General features: G+C 44.9%; 1 protein-coding gene across 4 annotated transcripts in view; it reads left to right on the top strand.

Annotated features, from left to right (window-relative positions):
- The window catches only part of TNC (tenascin C), a 209,848-nt gene that overhangs the window by 163,192 nt on the left and 31,139 nt on the right, over positions 1-15,517 (top strand). For all 4 annotated transcript variants that reach the window (XM_077467926.1, XM_077467899.1, XM_077467830.1 and 1 more), the window contains one exon: positions 5,818-5,950. In XM_077467926.1, the coding sequence (XP_077324052.1) occupies positions 5,818-5,950 (133 nt within the window). The remainder of the gene's footprint in view (positions 1-5,817; positions 5,951-15,517) is intronic.

Below are 15,517 nucleotides of genomic sequence, written 5' to 3'. Positions count from 1 at the left end.
TTGCAAGAGCCTGGCGGGAAGAGATCCGGGACAAGTGGGTGATCTCTTTGGTATCTCTGGGCTACAGGCTAAAGTTTCAGGAGATTCCACCTTCTCGTTTTCTAAGGTCAAGGATCCCCAGGGATCCAGTAAAGCAAAAACTGCTATTTCTGGCCTTAGATCACTTACTATCCCAGGGGGTGATAGTAGAAGTGGACCCAAAAGAACAGTTTTTTACTCGAATCTCTTCACCGTTCCGAAGCCAAATGGAAGTGTCAGACCTATCCTAGATCTGAAGGATCTGAAACAGTTTCTACGCATCCGGTCCTTCCGAATGCAGTCAATCCGCACTGTGGTCTCCTCCCTGCAAGGGGGAGAGTTTATGGCATCAATAGACATCAAAGATGCATATCTCCATGTGCCAATTTTTCCTGCACACCAAAAATTTCTAAAGGTTCGTGGTAGAGTGGCGCCATTTTCAATTTGTGGCCTTGCCGTTCTGGCTTGCTACGGCCCCTCGAGTCTTCACAAAGATTCCGGACCCTCTCTTGGCAAACCTAAGAGCTCAGGATATAGCAGTCATGGCTTATCTAGACGATTTGCTTCTCATGGAGAAAACAGTAGCGTTCCTGAACCACAGCGTTACCAGAACGCTAGAACACCTGGAACGCCTAGGTTGGATTATAAACCTAGAAAAGTCGTCCCTACAGCCTGCCACCAGGTTGGAATACCTGGGTATGATCATCGACACGGCTCAGGGCAAGGTGTTTCTTCCAAGGCCAAAAGCATTGGCCATTGAGGATCTGGTGCGCCTAATTTTGGGCAGGAGATCATCCCCCATTCGATTGTGCATGAGGCTGTTAGGGAAAATGGTCGCCTCCTTCGAGGCCGTCCCATTCGCCCAGTTCCACTCAAGGCCTCTGCAAAGATGCATCCTTGCGGCTTGGAACAGGAAGCCCCAATACTTGGATCTTCCTATGCGTCTATCCCCAGGGACACGCAAGAGTCTCGTCTGGTGGTTACAAACCAAAAATTTGCTGAAGGGCAAAACTTTTCTTCCTCTTCCATGGAAAATTATCACGACAGATGCCAGCCTGACAGGCTGGGGAGCAGTGTTGGAGGAGACGTGCTCGCAGGGGAAATGGTCTGCGATCGAGAGGCTATTGCCCATAAATGTCTTGGAGATCCGGCCAGTTTATATGGCTCTCATAAAGTGGTCTTACAGACTACGAGGTCAGTCCGACAATGCCACAGTAGTGGCTTATATCAATCACCAGGGTGGTACCAGGAGTCTGGTTGCGCAAAAAGAGGTGAATTGCATACTTGTCTGGGCAGAAAAGCATGTTCCGTGTCTTTCTGCAGTCTTCATTCCAGGAGTGGAAAATTGGCAGGCGGATTTTCTGAGCCGCCAGCATTTGTGCCCAGGAGAATGGGCTCTGCACCCCGACGTGTTTCGGAACATATGTCACAGGTGGGGTACTCCAGACGTAGATCTGTTTTCATCCAGGTACAACAGGAAACTGGACAATTTTGTGTCAAGAACAAGAGATACACTTGCTCAGGGGTCAGATGCTCTGACAGTTCCTTGGGATCAGTACAATCTGATCTATGCCTTCCCCCCGAGCCCGCTTCTGTTGCGGTTCCTGGGAAGAGTCAAGAGGGAGACAAAAATCAGTCCTTTTGGTGGCCCCGGCTTGGCCCAGGCGACTGTGGTACGCAGAGATCATGAAGTTGGCAGTAGGCAGGCCATGGATCCTCCCTCTCCGGCCAGATCTGCTCTCACAGGGTCCAATTTACCATCCTGCTTTACACAGTCTAAATGTGATGGTTTGGCTGCTGAGATCCACATTCTGAGAGACTGTGGCCTTTCGGGGCCAGTCTTTTCTACTCTGGTCAATGCCAGAAAGCCAGCCTCCTGGCTTATTAATTACAATATCTGGAGGACATATGTTTCCTGGTGTGACTCAGGAAATGGTATCCTAGAAAGTATGTCATTAGCAGGATCTTTAAATGCACAAGGGGGAAAAAAGCTGGGGGACATGGGGGACAAGGGGACTTTATATGAAATACAACACTCAGGGTTGGCTGAGACATTAATTATAGTATAAATAGTGTTCTGAGGTGACAATAATGGGCATAAAGCAATAATTCATCGAGTATTTAATTGAAATTTTGGATTTCAATTAAATACTCGATGAATTATTGCTTTATGCCCATTATTGTCACCTCAGAACACTATTTATGCTATAATTAATGTCTCAGCCAACCCTGAGTGTTGTATTTCATATAAAGTCCCCTTGTCCCCCATATCCCCCAGCTTTTTTCCCCCTTGTGCATTTATAGATTAGGGATGGAGACCTTTGTGCGGGAAGTCCAAAGTCTCATATAAAGTCCCAACTTTGTTCTCCTTTTATTTCAAATAGCAGGATCTTGGCCTTTCTCCAGTCAGGCCTAGAAATGAATTTGGCCATAAGCACTATCAAGGTGCAGATTTTGGCCCTGTCGGTGTTTTTTCAGAAGCCACTTGCATCGCATTCCCTGGTGCTGGCTTTCATCCAGGGGGCCATGCGGATAAGACCGCCAGTCAAACCTCCTGTATGCCCATGGGATCTGAATTTGGTTCTCTCGGCTTTGCAGGGGCAACCATTTGAACCTTTGCATCTGGCTTCATTAGTTCTCCTGACTAAAAAATTGGTTTTCTTGGTAGCCATATCCACGGCTAGAAGGGTATAAGAGCTAGCAGCTCTTTCCAGCAAGGAGCAGTATCTAATTATTCATAAGGACCGGGTGGTCATGCGTCCCAACAGGTCCTTTCTACCTAAGGTGGTTTTGGGATTCCATTTGAATCAAGACGTAATCCTACCATCCTTTTTTCCGGACCCTCAGTCCGCAGAAGAATCTTTGCACACTTTGGATGTGGTTAGAGCAATCAGTATACATCTTCAAGCAACTGCTCGGATAAGGAAAACTGATTGCTTGTTTATTTTGCCGGAAGGCCCTAGGAAGGGCCAGGCGGCGTCAAAATCCACTCTCTCAAGGTGGATTAGACAGGTTATTTCTCAGGCCTATAGTGTTAAAGGGAAAATCCCTCCTTTTCTTGGGCAGTGCATCACCAGGCCTCCCTGGCTCAGATCTGTAAGGCTGCAACTTGGTCATCAGTCCACACATTCACCAGATTCTATCAGGTGGATGTCAGAGGGCAAGAGGATATTGCCTTTGGGCGCAGTGTACTGCAGGCTGCAGTTTGGGTCCTCCGGTCCCTGGCGGTCTATAATTATGATCTGTGTCTCCCTCCCCTCAATCTGAGCATTGCTTTGGGACATCCCACTATGTAATGAAGCTCCTGTGTCCCATGATGTATGATCAAGAAAATGGGATTTTTATATACAGCTTACCTGTAAAATCCTTTTCTTGAGAGTACATCACGGGACACAGGGCTCCCGCCCCTCTTGGGTTTTACGTGGTTTCTTATTGCTACAAAACTGAGGTGCCTCCCATATGGGAGGGGTTATATAGGGGAGGAATTCTCCTTAATTGGGGTTAACCAGTGTCCAATCACCAGAGGTGCCTATATAACCCACTATGTAATGAAGCTCCTGTGTCCCATGATGTACTCTCAAGAAAAGGATTTTATAGGTAAGCTGTATATAAAAATCCAATTTTCAGTATGTTTGACAACATTGATGAAGGGCTTTCAGTAGAGATGACAAATAGTCATATATTACGCTTGGTCCACTGCTGGCACAATGAGGAAGCCTGCCTGGTTTTGGGTTATATAAGTTTTAACATGTAATTCCAAAAGTCTTTTTTATTTTTCTTAAATGATTCAAGTATATGTAAACCAAAAAAAATCATTTTTTTAGTATGTTTGAAAACAATCCTCAAGGGCTTTTAGTAGAGACTACAAATAGCCATATATTACTTTTGGTCCACTGTTGACACAATGAGGAAGCATGCCTTGGGTTTTGGGTTATATATTTTTTAATATGTAATTCCAAAAGTCTTTTTTTTATATATTTAAGCATTTATAAACCAAAAATCTATTTTGCAATATGTTTGACAAAACTCACCAAGGACTTCCAGTGGAAACCAGAGGTCATATATTACACTTTTTTCACTGTTGGCACCATGGGGGTTTTGGGTAAATTGACCTTTCAGAGAAAGATTGTCTCCTTTGACTTGGCTTGGCTTGCTCTATCTTTCATTCCATTGCAACACTTTTTATTATTTTTAATAAAGAGGTATTACAAACATATGTTTCTTGGGGTTCCATAGTTTGATAGTTAGGCTGAAAAAAGTCACAAGTCTATCTAGTTCAACCAATAGAAAAAATAATCAATGGAAAACCTTTATATACACAATCCTATACACATAGATGATCCACAAGAAGGCAAAAATCACAACTTGCTCTACCAGGGAAAAAAATTAACTCCTTCCTGATCCCCCAGAAGTTTATTAAATATTCGATGGATCGACAATCTTTGAAATTTTTACCTTATTAACATTATTAAATGTTAATATCCAGTTATATTTTGTGCATTTAGGAACGCACCCAGCTCTTTTGTAAAACAATCTACTGGGCTGGCCAGAATCAGCTCTTGAGGGAGTCTATTTCACATTTTCACAGCTCCTACTGAAGAAGTTTCTCCATATGTGAAGGTTAAATCTCTTTTCCTCCAGACATAGCGTGACTCCTTGTCCTTTGCAATGATCTGAAAGGGGATAACTCTACACCAAGTTCATCATATGGACCACTTATGTATTATACGTAGTGGTCATATCCCCCTTATGTATTTAGACATGGTACTTATATTCCCCCTTATGTATTTAGACATTGTGATTATATCCCCCCTTACCTATTTATACATGGTGATCATATCCCCCTTAATCAGTTCCAAAACAGGAATACATTAAGTTTGGCTAATCTTTCCTCATTGCCGAGGTCCTCCATGCCTCTTTTGAGTTTAGTTGCCCTTCTCGGCACCTTCTTCAGTTTCTTCCAGTTTTGCATAAAATGTGTTTGCAAAATAGAGGCCCATATATTTATATATATAAAGTCAGACCATGTAGTCAATTGAGTAGACCCAGTAGGGGGCAACGCTAAGGCCAGAGAGTCCATATCAGACACTCCATCCCCAGAACATGTTCAGCCCTTGGGCCACACAGCACCATTGGTTGGCCTCTGGCACCATAACAACCAATGATTCGCGTTTGGTCCAAGTCATCAGCGTCTTAGCAACCAATGACATTATGCGGCCCTGGCTGCCAGCATCCTAGCAACCAATGATCCTGTGCAGTCTGGCATTTAGTAAAAAAAAAAATACTGTGTGTGGCCTAAGCTACCAGCTTCCTAGCAATCCATCGAAGGGGGGCTGAAAAAATGGCTACCTCAGGGGGCATCTACCCCCCAGAAAGGCCTTTGTACAGTATAATGGAGGGCTATCAAGTGGATCTAAGTTCCAAATTGTAAAATCCACGTTACAAAGGTCCACTATTTTTTTGTGGAGAATCAAAGCATGTTAATGGCACCCAATGTTGGTTTACGTATACTTGAATAATTAAAAAAAAAAAGACCTTTGGAATTCCATGTTAATGCACATATAACTCAAAACCCAGGGCAGGCTTCCTCATTGTGCAAACAGTGGACCAAGGGTAATATATGGCCACTTCTACTCTCCACTGAAATCCCTTGACAAGCACATTAACCAAAGAACCAAAGATCAATTATCCGACCTAGTCTCTTTTTTCAGTGTATGGAAATATACACTGAAACAAATTGAAGTAATGCATGATTTTTTTAATTAAATTTCTAATTATTGAATTTTTCCTTTTTTACAGGAGGTTGAACTGGGGCCTGATGCCACTTCATACAGATTGCTTGAGCTCAGCCCATCTGCACAGTACACTGTAAGACTGCAGGCAATAAATGGAAATATCAAGAGTAAATTCATCCAAACTGAATTCACAACAAGTAAGAGCTTTACTATTTTTGCTGCATTATCATCTGTTAAGCCGGTTCCCCTGCACACACCCACATATGAACATACATGCCACCCTGTAATAGTCAAAGAATTAAATGAAGTAGGAAGGGTTTTATGGGATCAACAAGATTACACATGTATGGGCTGTGACATGGATCTGTGAACTGGATGTTTCATTTTATTAAAAAGTGATTAGTGTGTGTTCAGCCAACTTTTTTTTTTTTTTTTTTGGTAGTGTGGAAAAAAATTAGAACTACTATCGGTTTTTACTAGTAGAGAGATATTCCTGTCCTTCATGAATGTCATGTCCTGGTAATAACTTTATGTCATGGAGAACGTCATGTCCTGGTGACAGCTTCATGTCGTGAAGAAATTCATGTCCTGGAGAACTTCAGAACTTCATGTCCCGGTGACAACTTCATGTCCTGGAGAACTTCAGAACTTCATGTCCCGGAGAACTTCATGTCCTGGAGAACTTCAAAACTTCATGTATTTTTGACAACTTCATGTCCTGGAGAAATTCAGAACTTCATCTCCTGGTGACAACTCCATGTCCTGGAGAACTTCGGAACTTCATGTCTTGGTGACATTGATTTTACTAAACAGGAAATGAGGGAAGAATCCCCAACATTAGCATGTTAAACAATTTTAACTACTATTGGGTTCTTACTATTAGAAAGATATTCCTGTCTTTCATGAATGTCATGTCCTGGTGACAACTTCATGTCATGGAGAACTTCTTGTCATGGGGAACTTTAGTAATTCATGTCCTGGTGACAGCTTCATGTCCTGGAGAACTTCATGTCCTGAAGAACTTCGGAACTTCATGTTCTGATGACAACTTCATACTCTGGAGAAGTTCAGAACGTCATGTCCTAGTGACAACTTTGTGTCCTGGAGAACTTTAGAACTTCATGATCTGGTGACAATTTCATGTCCTGGAGAACTTCAGAACTTCATGTCCTCATGACAACTTCATGTGAACTTCATGTCTTAGGCCGCGTACACACGGGCGGATTGTCTGCCCAACTAAGTTCGTCAGACAATCCGACAGACAGTCCGTTCAACTTTTGAATGAACGGACTTGACCACACACGATGAGCAGACAGTCCGCCGAAAGCTTGCGCGATGACGTGTACGGCACGTACGACGGGACTAGAAATTCGACGTCCAATACACTGCAATGCAACCTTCGGCGTGTAAATCCTTTCTGAGCATGCGCCATACTTAGTCCGTCCAACTTGCCTACACACGAGCGGACTGTCCGCTGAAACCAAGTTTGGACGGACAAAATTACGGAAATTCCGAAAGACTAAGTCCGTCAGACTGTCCGCTGAAAAAGTCCGCTGAAGCCCACACACGAGCGGATTGTCCGCTGAAACACGGTTCAGCGGACTAAGTTGGGCAGACAATCCGCCCGTGTGTACGCGGCCTTAGTGACATTGGTTTCAAACAGGAACTAAAAGAAAAACCTCCAACAGTAACACAGACAAAAATCTTATTTTCTCAAAGAGTAGGGTAGAGATAAAAGGCCTGCCAGATTTTTTTATATTGCTACCTGTTTCTGTGTTGGAGTTTTTTCCTAATTCCCTGTCCCACACAGGAAGTAAATGGAACACAGGATAGCAGTAAAAACCTGCCATGGGTTGTAACCCTTCTACACAAGTCTTGGCTGTCCATACACAATTTTTGGTTGGTTGTCAAACAGACCAATATGAAAAAAAAAACTGGTCTGCTAACAATAGGAGGGCAAGCCTGTCGCTATAAATGATAGCTGGTGGGAGATCTAGTTCTGGCAGAATGATACAATGTGATCAGGGATACCATTGTATGACCCGTTAAATAGGAGTGGGGCATGGTTTGGCACCTCTCAGTTGGGAGAATAGGTGTTTGTTTAGGGGGGGGGGGGAGTCGTGGGGCGGCTGTTTAGTCAGAGTCAGAGGAGAAAGGGCAGTTTTATTGCCCCAATGGGAAGGTAGGGCCCCTTCTAGGAGGATGAAGACCTTATTTTTCTTCTCAGGGAAGGGGAGCCAGGGAATATGGAGAACCAGAGTGACCCATTAGATATGGGTGTGGCAGGGCTTGTCACCTTTCAGGGAAAAGGATATATGTTTGGGGGGAGCCGTGGGGTGGTGGTTTAGTCAGAGTCAGGGAAGATAGGACAATTTTATTGCCCCAGTGGCAAGGGAGGGCCCCTTTTGGGAGGATATATTAGACCCGCCATGTGACTTCTTCTTCTGGAGAAGACCTCTATTTTTCTTCCCTGGGAAGGAGAGACAGAAAATTTGGAGAACCAGAGTGGCCCGTTAATGGGAGTACAGCAGGGTTTGGCACCTATCAGTCAGGGGGAGAGAGGACCGTCTTACGCCCCATACACACGATCAGAAATTCTGCCAGCAAAAGTCAGATGTGAGCTTTTGGCCAGAAATTCCAAACGTGTGTAGGCTCTATCGGACTTTAGATGGCAGAATTTCAGCCAGCAAAAGATTGAGAGCAGGTTCTCTATTTTTTGGTCAGAAAAAGTTCCTATCTGAAAATGTGTTAGTCTGTATGAAAAAAATCACGCATGCTCAGAAACAATTTGATGCATGCTCAGAAGCATTGAACTTAATTTTTTCGGCTCGTCATAGTGTTGTACATCACCGAGAACTTTTCAGAGAACTTTTGTGTGACCGTGTGTATGCAAGGCAAGCTTGAGCGGAATTCCGTCGGAAAAAACATCCAAGTTTTTTCTCACGTAATTACTGATCGTGTGTATGGGACATCATTGCCCCAATTGGGAAGGGAGGGCCCCTCTGGGAGGATGTAATAGATCCACCATGTGGCTCCCCTTTAAGGAGAAGACCCCTATTTTTCTTCCCAGTGAAGGGAAGCCAGGAAATTTGGAGTATCAGCATGGCCCATTAGATAGGCGTAGGCACAGTTTGGCACCTTTCAGTCGGGGGGAATAGGTGTGTGTTTGGGGGGAGCCATGGGGTGGTGGTTTAGTCAGTCAGGGGAGAGAGGACCATTTTATTGCTCCAGTGGCAAGGGTGGGTCTCTTTTGGGAAGATCTGATAGACCCACCATGTGGCCTCCCCTTCAGGAGAATGCCCCTTTTCTTCTTCCCAAGGATAGGGAGCCAGGAAATTTGAAGAAACAGAGTGGTAAAGCATTTGAAGATATCTTTAATGTGAACAGTGGATCAGAATCAGGCCAGCCAAAAAGTATGAGTTGATATGTGGGTGTAAAAACACAGGACACGAAAGCCAGCGACGATCACTGTATTAGCGTTGCCTACTTCAGTTATTTCCAGCTTCCACAGTGACCCCGCAAGTATGACAAATACATACTCCAAGTTGGGCCAATATAATTATGCAAAAATAATCCATACCTAAACTTCAGCACAAAAGTGTGAATAGCCCTAATTTTAATTCATTGTTTTTCTGCCGTCTAAGTGTTGGGAATGCAGCCTAAGGCAAATTGTGTGACTGGGTCTTTCATTTTTCAATACTGAAATAAAATAAATTTCATATGTGGACCCTCATAAAAATGAATATAGGAAGTGACTTAGGCCAAACATTGAGTTATATTTTTATGCACTCTTAAAATAATAACTAGAATCCCGCTAACTGCCATGAGCAGAACCCCTGACGTTCTTTGCATTGCCTTTTTGCTGGAGTTTTGTCTCTATCGGTGTAGCTCACAGCAATCCAATTACCGGACAACAGCAGTTACGCAATGTCATGCTACAATGACTCAGCCGTTACAATCAGCATATAAATAATCCACAAAAAAAAAGAAATACACATTTCATATCTCTATTGTATCCAAATGATTATAATCCAGCCATAGAATTTACGGGCAGAGGGCTTTCCATGTGTTGTCAAAAAAATAAAAAAAGAACGTGCCTTAGTTGCATAGTGGGAGGATGCCATCCCTGAAAGTATTAGGTTATAATAGATTTATGGAAAATTGTGACAACTTCTCACAAGTACTGGATGTAAAACCTCTGTACAAAAGCTGCTCCAAAATATATACCCCCGTATTGATTCCACCATATGGGTATCACTCTCTTTAATAATGACAGTACACTGAAAAGTAAAGCTGAAGAAAAAGAGCTAAATACCCAGTGAAACACATATACAGGAGCTGTACCTGCCAAAGGATTTGTATTTCTGTCCATCCAGTCCTTAGACTTACACAGCTCTGGTCCCGCATTCCCAGTGACTGGTTCAACAAGCTTGGACTGCTCCATTCCCTCACTCCCAGTAACTGGTCCAGCATGCTTGTACTCCTTTTGGGGCTCCTCTGCTTCTTCCTCTCTCTTTACTCCAGGCTGGGTCCCTAGGTATCTCTGTGCCGCAGGGTTGGTCTCAGTAAGTGAGGACCATGCCATGTCACCCGTTTCCTGGCGTTTCCTGGCTGCTCCTTGGGCTCTGTACTGTAGATTCTCTAACTTCAGTCCCCTTGTTGTAAACCCTGTTATTTTGATACACCATGCATACATCCCTTTAGAGACTTCAAACCAAGCAATTTAGATGAACAATAAAGATCTTTTACTGAGGTAGTTGCAAATAACAAGTAACAGTTCCCAAAGACATCTTCCACTTCCATACAGTTTCCCATACGAAGTTCTCTAGTGCCCTATAAAGTGACTATACCTTTGGCAGATGCAGGGGTGTATTTACATGGGTCACAGGGGTTTGCAAAAATGTTGACACAGCCCCAAGCTCCAGGGGGCTCGTCCGGACCCTCCTGTACTCCTTTATGGGAAGGGCGGCAGCATGTAGAGGAACCGATCCCTCTATGCAGCCGCTGAATGCCAGCTTCTTCTTCACGCAGACATTCAGCACCTGAAGTAAATAGAGGGCATTGATTCTTCTACAAGCCGCCGACTCCCTGTCCTTGCCCTGCTGCCTCAGGCCCCTGCGTGCTCCCCTGGCCCTCCTTGCCCCCCCCCCCCTGCAGCGCTGCTGGGTTACCCCCTCCCACCTCCCATCAGCTGCTGCAGGGGATACAGTCAGGATGGAGAGCGGCCCCTTCCTTTTCCTAATGATTAGAGCCAGTGATCGGTACCGGTCCTTGACTCTGTTTTTTTTTTTCCATTCATAGCTGAGGCTTAGTAAATTGTGTTTACTGTGCTTCAGTTTATGGATGAACAGGAAGCTCTACAGAGAGCTATCCCTGTTCATTCATTCTGTGCTGCTGAGTCCTTTCTTTGTCTCAAAGGTAAAACCCCTGATATTTCACCAAAGACCACCCCAAAGGTGGTCCTAAAAAATACTGACACCAGTGGCAGAACTTGGGAAGCACAGTGGTATAGTGGTTAGCACTCTCACCTAGCAGTAAAAAGGGTTGCTAGTTCAAATCCCAACCACGACACTACCTGCCTGGAGTTTGCATGTTCTCCCTGTGCCTGTGTGGGTTTCCTCCGGGTACTCCGGTTTCCTCCCACACTCCAAAGACATGCAGGTAGGTTAATTGGCTTCTGTTCAAAATTGGCCCTAATATATGAATGGGGACCTTAGATTGTGGGCTCCTTGAGGGTAGGGACCAATGTGAGCGTGCAATGTACAGAGATAGGGGTAGACACTCACTCAGGTTGAACTGGATGGACTGGTGTCTTTATTCAACCTTACTAACTATGAAACTATGAGACCAATCCGTGTCCATTTGTGAGGATGAGGGGTTGTCAGAGGGTGCGGTTTCCCCAGGGATGAGACACCAGTCTCTTAGGAGTTTGAGGCCCCCCAGCAAGTGATTTCATGGTATACATTTTGCTTTGGTAGGTTATTAGCAATTTGACAGGGAAGCCCCTAGGGAATGTGGTGGTTCTGTAATGGTTTTGTGATAGTAGCCAATTGTCACAGGTATCCATTGTTGTTTTTGAGAGATCTGCATACAGTTTGATTGTGTCAAATGGTTCTGGGAGGGTAGATGAGTGCTTTGCAGCAGACACCACTTTCTCTTTTGCAATGAAAAAGAGTACATCTCTGGGCTTTGATCCGGGAAGGTGAGGTGGTTTTGCAAGTCTATGTGCCTGATCTATTTCCAAATCTTGGTCAGCCAGATCTGGTACTATGGACCTCATCAGCGCCTGTAGATATTGGACCAGGTCAGGTTGCTGTATTGACTCTGGGGTGTTGCAGAATTTTATATTGTTCCGATGGGAGCGGTTCTCTAAATCTGCCAGTTTAAGTTTAATTACGTGTAGTTCATCATCATGTTCAGTATATACATCAATCAGCTCATTGTGTGCAATATAGAGATCTGATATTTTAGTTTCTGCATGTAGTAAGCAATGGTCTTGTGTTTGTACTACAGTAGATAAGGAGGATACTGAGGCAGACAGATCTGTATATAGAGTGTGCTTCAGTGAAATGAGCATATTCTTCATTGTCAGCTCATAGATTGATTGGTTGGTCTGTGGCAGGGAATGTGTCTATTGCCGTAGGTTTCTGGGGATCAGGGAAGGGGGGATTACTGGGCTGGCTGATATCTGTTTCATCCTTGCAGGGCTTTGATTTAGCTGGGCTGGCTGTGGAGTGAGAAGCAGGGGGAGATGACTCACCGTCCGCAGCTGGAGAGGAGAACAAGTGCTGCTGCTGTGTGAGAGTAAAGCCAGCGTGTGGGGAGAGGAGCCACCCTGCTTGCTTGAAGAGGCCATCGGTGCCATCTTACTTGCGGCTCATGTCTGTTATGGGGAAGAAGTTTGTTACCTTTGTTACCTTTGAGCTGCTTTCTGTGCTTTGACATCGTACCCGGAGGTAGCGGGAGATCCTGGGAGCTGTGCAGATTGATTTTGCCCTTGATTTGTTCTTTAGGAGTCGCTCGTTGCTGGGTAGTTTTGCAGAGGAGAGATTTCAGGCTTTCATCTGCAAGCCAGGACCCCTAGTTTGGTTCACTTTAACTTGAGCACTCACTACTACACAGACACACTCTACTGCTATATTATACTGCAGTAAAACTGCACCGATGCACTGAAATATACAGTGTTACCCTGTTTCCCCGAAAATAAGACCTAGCGTGATTGTCGCTGATGGCTGCAATATAAGCCCTACCCCCCAAATAAGCCCTAGTTAAATTCCTTGTAGGTCTTATTTTCAGGGTAGGGCTTATTTGGGGGGTAAGGGTTATATTGCAGCCATCACCGACAATCACTCTAGGTCTTATTTTTGGGGACACAGGGTATACTTGCAGTAACGCACTGAACTGCATGGCTTTAAACTTGCAGTAACACACTGAACTATACTGCATTAAGCATGCACTAAAACACAGAAATTTAATGGGTTAAACGGCAGGTTACGCACTGAAATATACAGTGTTAATCTTGCAGTAACTTACTGAACTGTACTGCGTTAAACGTAAGATAACGCACTGAAATATATGGTGTTAAACTTGTAGTAACGCACTGAACTGTACTGCGTTAAGTGGAAGATAACACACTGAAATTTACCGCATTAAACTTGCAGTAAAGCACTGAATTATACGGCGTTAAACTTGCACTAACAAACAGAAAAGTGCTCCATTAAATGGAATGTAACGTACTGAAATATACAGCGTTAAACTTGCAGTATTCCGGGGCGGAGCTAGCAACCGGCATGTGAGCAGCGCTGCGTCGGAGCTCCGTGCAGGACAACGGATCCTTTGACCATCCTGAGTGTCACTGACACCGATCCTGCTCCATACAGCCTCCGTTACACTACCGTGACCTGGCGGAACACAGCTGCATGGTAAAATACGGGCGCACACCTCTGGAATCTCCCGCTGAGTGCCTCTCTCAGTTTGCATGGGGCTCTCAAGATGGCGGCGGCCATGAGGAGGACGAACAACGCCCTAGTAACACACAGCAGAGCGGCGCTGGGCGATTCTCCTTACATCCTGACAAGGTGAGCCCGCTACCCCCTAGAGCCGAGGGACCACACAGGGGTCCCTCCAAAGACAGGCTACCAAGGGAAGATCTAGACGGTATGGTCAATACAGAGGGGGTGGGTGAGCCCTCCCTGAAGCAGATTATGGAGGCTATATGCACATGTAAGGCCGCACTAACTGAACATATTGATGGCATAAGAGCTGAAATGTCTTTCCTAAAGAATGATGTGCAGAACATTAGAGAAAGGGCCACCGAAGCTGAACAGCGAATTAGTGACCAGGAAGATGTTGTGTGTCCATTGGAACATAGGGTGCAGGATGTTCAATATGAAGTGAATGCTCATACTGATAAGCTGGGGGACATGAAAGACCACCAGAGGAGGAACAATATCCGCCTTGTAGGTTTCCCTGAAAAGGCTGAGGGCAAACAACCTGAGGACTTTCTTGATATCCCCTCATCCTTTGATGTTTATGACAGTTTATTTGTTTCCATCGAACGCTACAATACCACGCCGGGGAAATAAATGAATATTTTGCATTGGGAAAAGCAGATAAACATGTTAATATAATAGGCCCTCTTCAGCTTCCTTCCTGTATAGCCGTACTTTTATTTTTTTCTGCGGAGTTTATGACGTTGTGACTTTAAATAAAAATAATGGAGACGTTATGAATGTATTTCCAAGGATTTCGCTTTTTCAAAGTTAATAATTAAGTGTCCCATATAAGCTTTAACATGTTAGAAACATAGAAGAGCTATGGCAGAAGAAAGACAAGTGGTCCCTTGAGTCTGCTCCAGGCTGGGACCATGTTTCATGTTTAGGGTGCAAGACCTGGTCAGAAGCATTTGTGCAAGCTGAAAGAAATGTTTCCATATTTTTTTTATCTAAGAGATTCCATCTAGTGGCCAAAATGAAGTACAGTTTTCTGAAATACCTCAATGAGAAAACTATACCGCATTTTGGCCACTAAATGGAGCTGATGACACAGGAATTACCCACCTCATTACTGCGCTATAGCCCAAAGAAGGCTCTCTCGTTCTGGAAGGCTGTTCATGGATGTCCTCACACAACCACACCCTGCCACCTATCAGAGCAGCTTATCAGTGCCGTCTATCACTGCCCATCAGTGCCCATCAATGCTGCCTCATCAGTTCCCATCAGTGCCACCTCATCAGTGCCCATCAGTGCAGCCTCATCAGCGTCCATCAGTGCAGCCTCATCAGTGCAGCCTCATCAGCGTCCATCAGTGCAGCCTCATCAGCACCCATCAGTGCAGCCTCATCAGCATCCATCAGTACAGCCTCATCAGTACCCATCAATGCCACCTCATCAGTTCCCATGATTTCAGCCTCATCAGCGCCCATTAGTGCAGCCTCATCATGGCTGGTGCAAGGATTTTTGACACCCTAGGCGAAACCTCATTTTGCCGCCCCCATTGGCTCCACCCCTCTGTCCTGCCCATATGACAGGAGGTGGCGCTATACAGGAAGCATTGGCTCTGCTTTCTCTGTCGCTGGCTCCAGTGCTGCACTGCACCTCTAATTAAACTACCGGTTGGACGTAGCAGCTGCTTGAGACTGAGTTAGTTACATGCTGCAGCCTGCAGAGCATGCAGACGTGCATGTAAACCAGTGGCCAGGCGCCCCTAGGCAGCAGTGCACCCTAGGTGGTTGCCTAGTTTGCCTAGTGGTAGCACTGGCCCTG

This window comes from Lithobates pipiens, unplaced genomic scaffold (assembly GCF_037356315.1).
Source record: "Lithobates pipiens isolate NorthernLeopardFrog02 unplaced genomic scaffold, aLitPip1_a1.2 Scaffold_1, whole genome shotgun sequence".
Classification (NCBI taxonomy): Eukaryota; Metazoa; Chordata; class Amphibia; order Anura; family Ranidae; genus Lithobates; species Lithobates pipiens.
The sequence above is the reverse complement of the archived record's forward strand: the minus strand, read 5'-3'. Positions and strand labels throughout refer to the sequence as shown.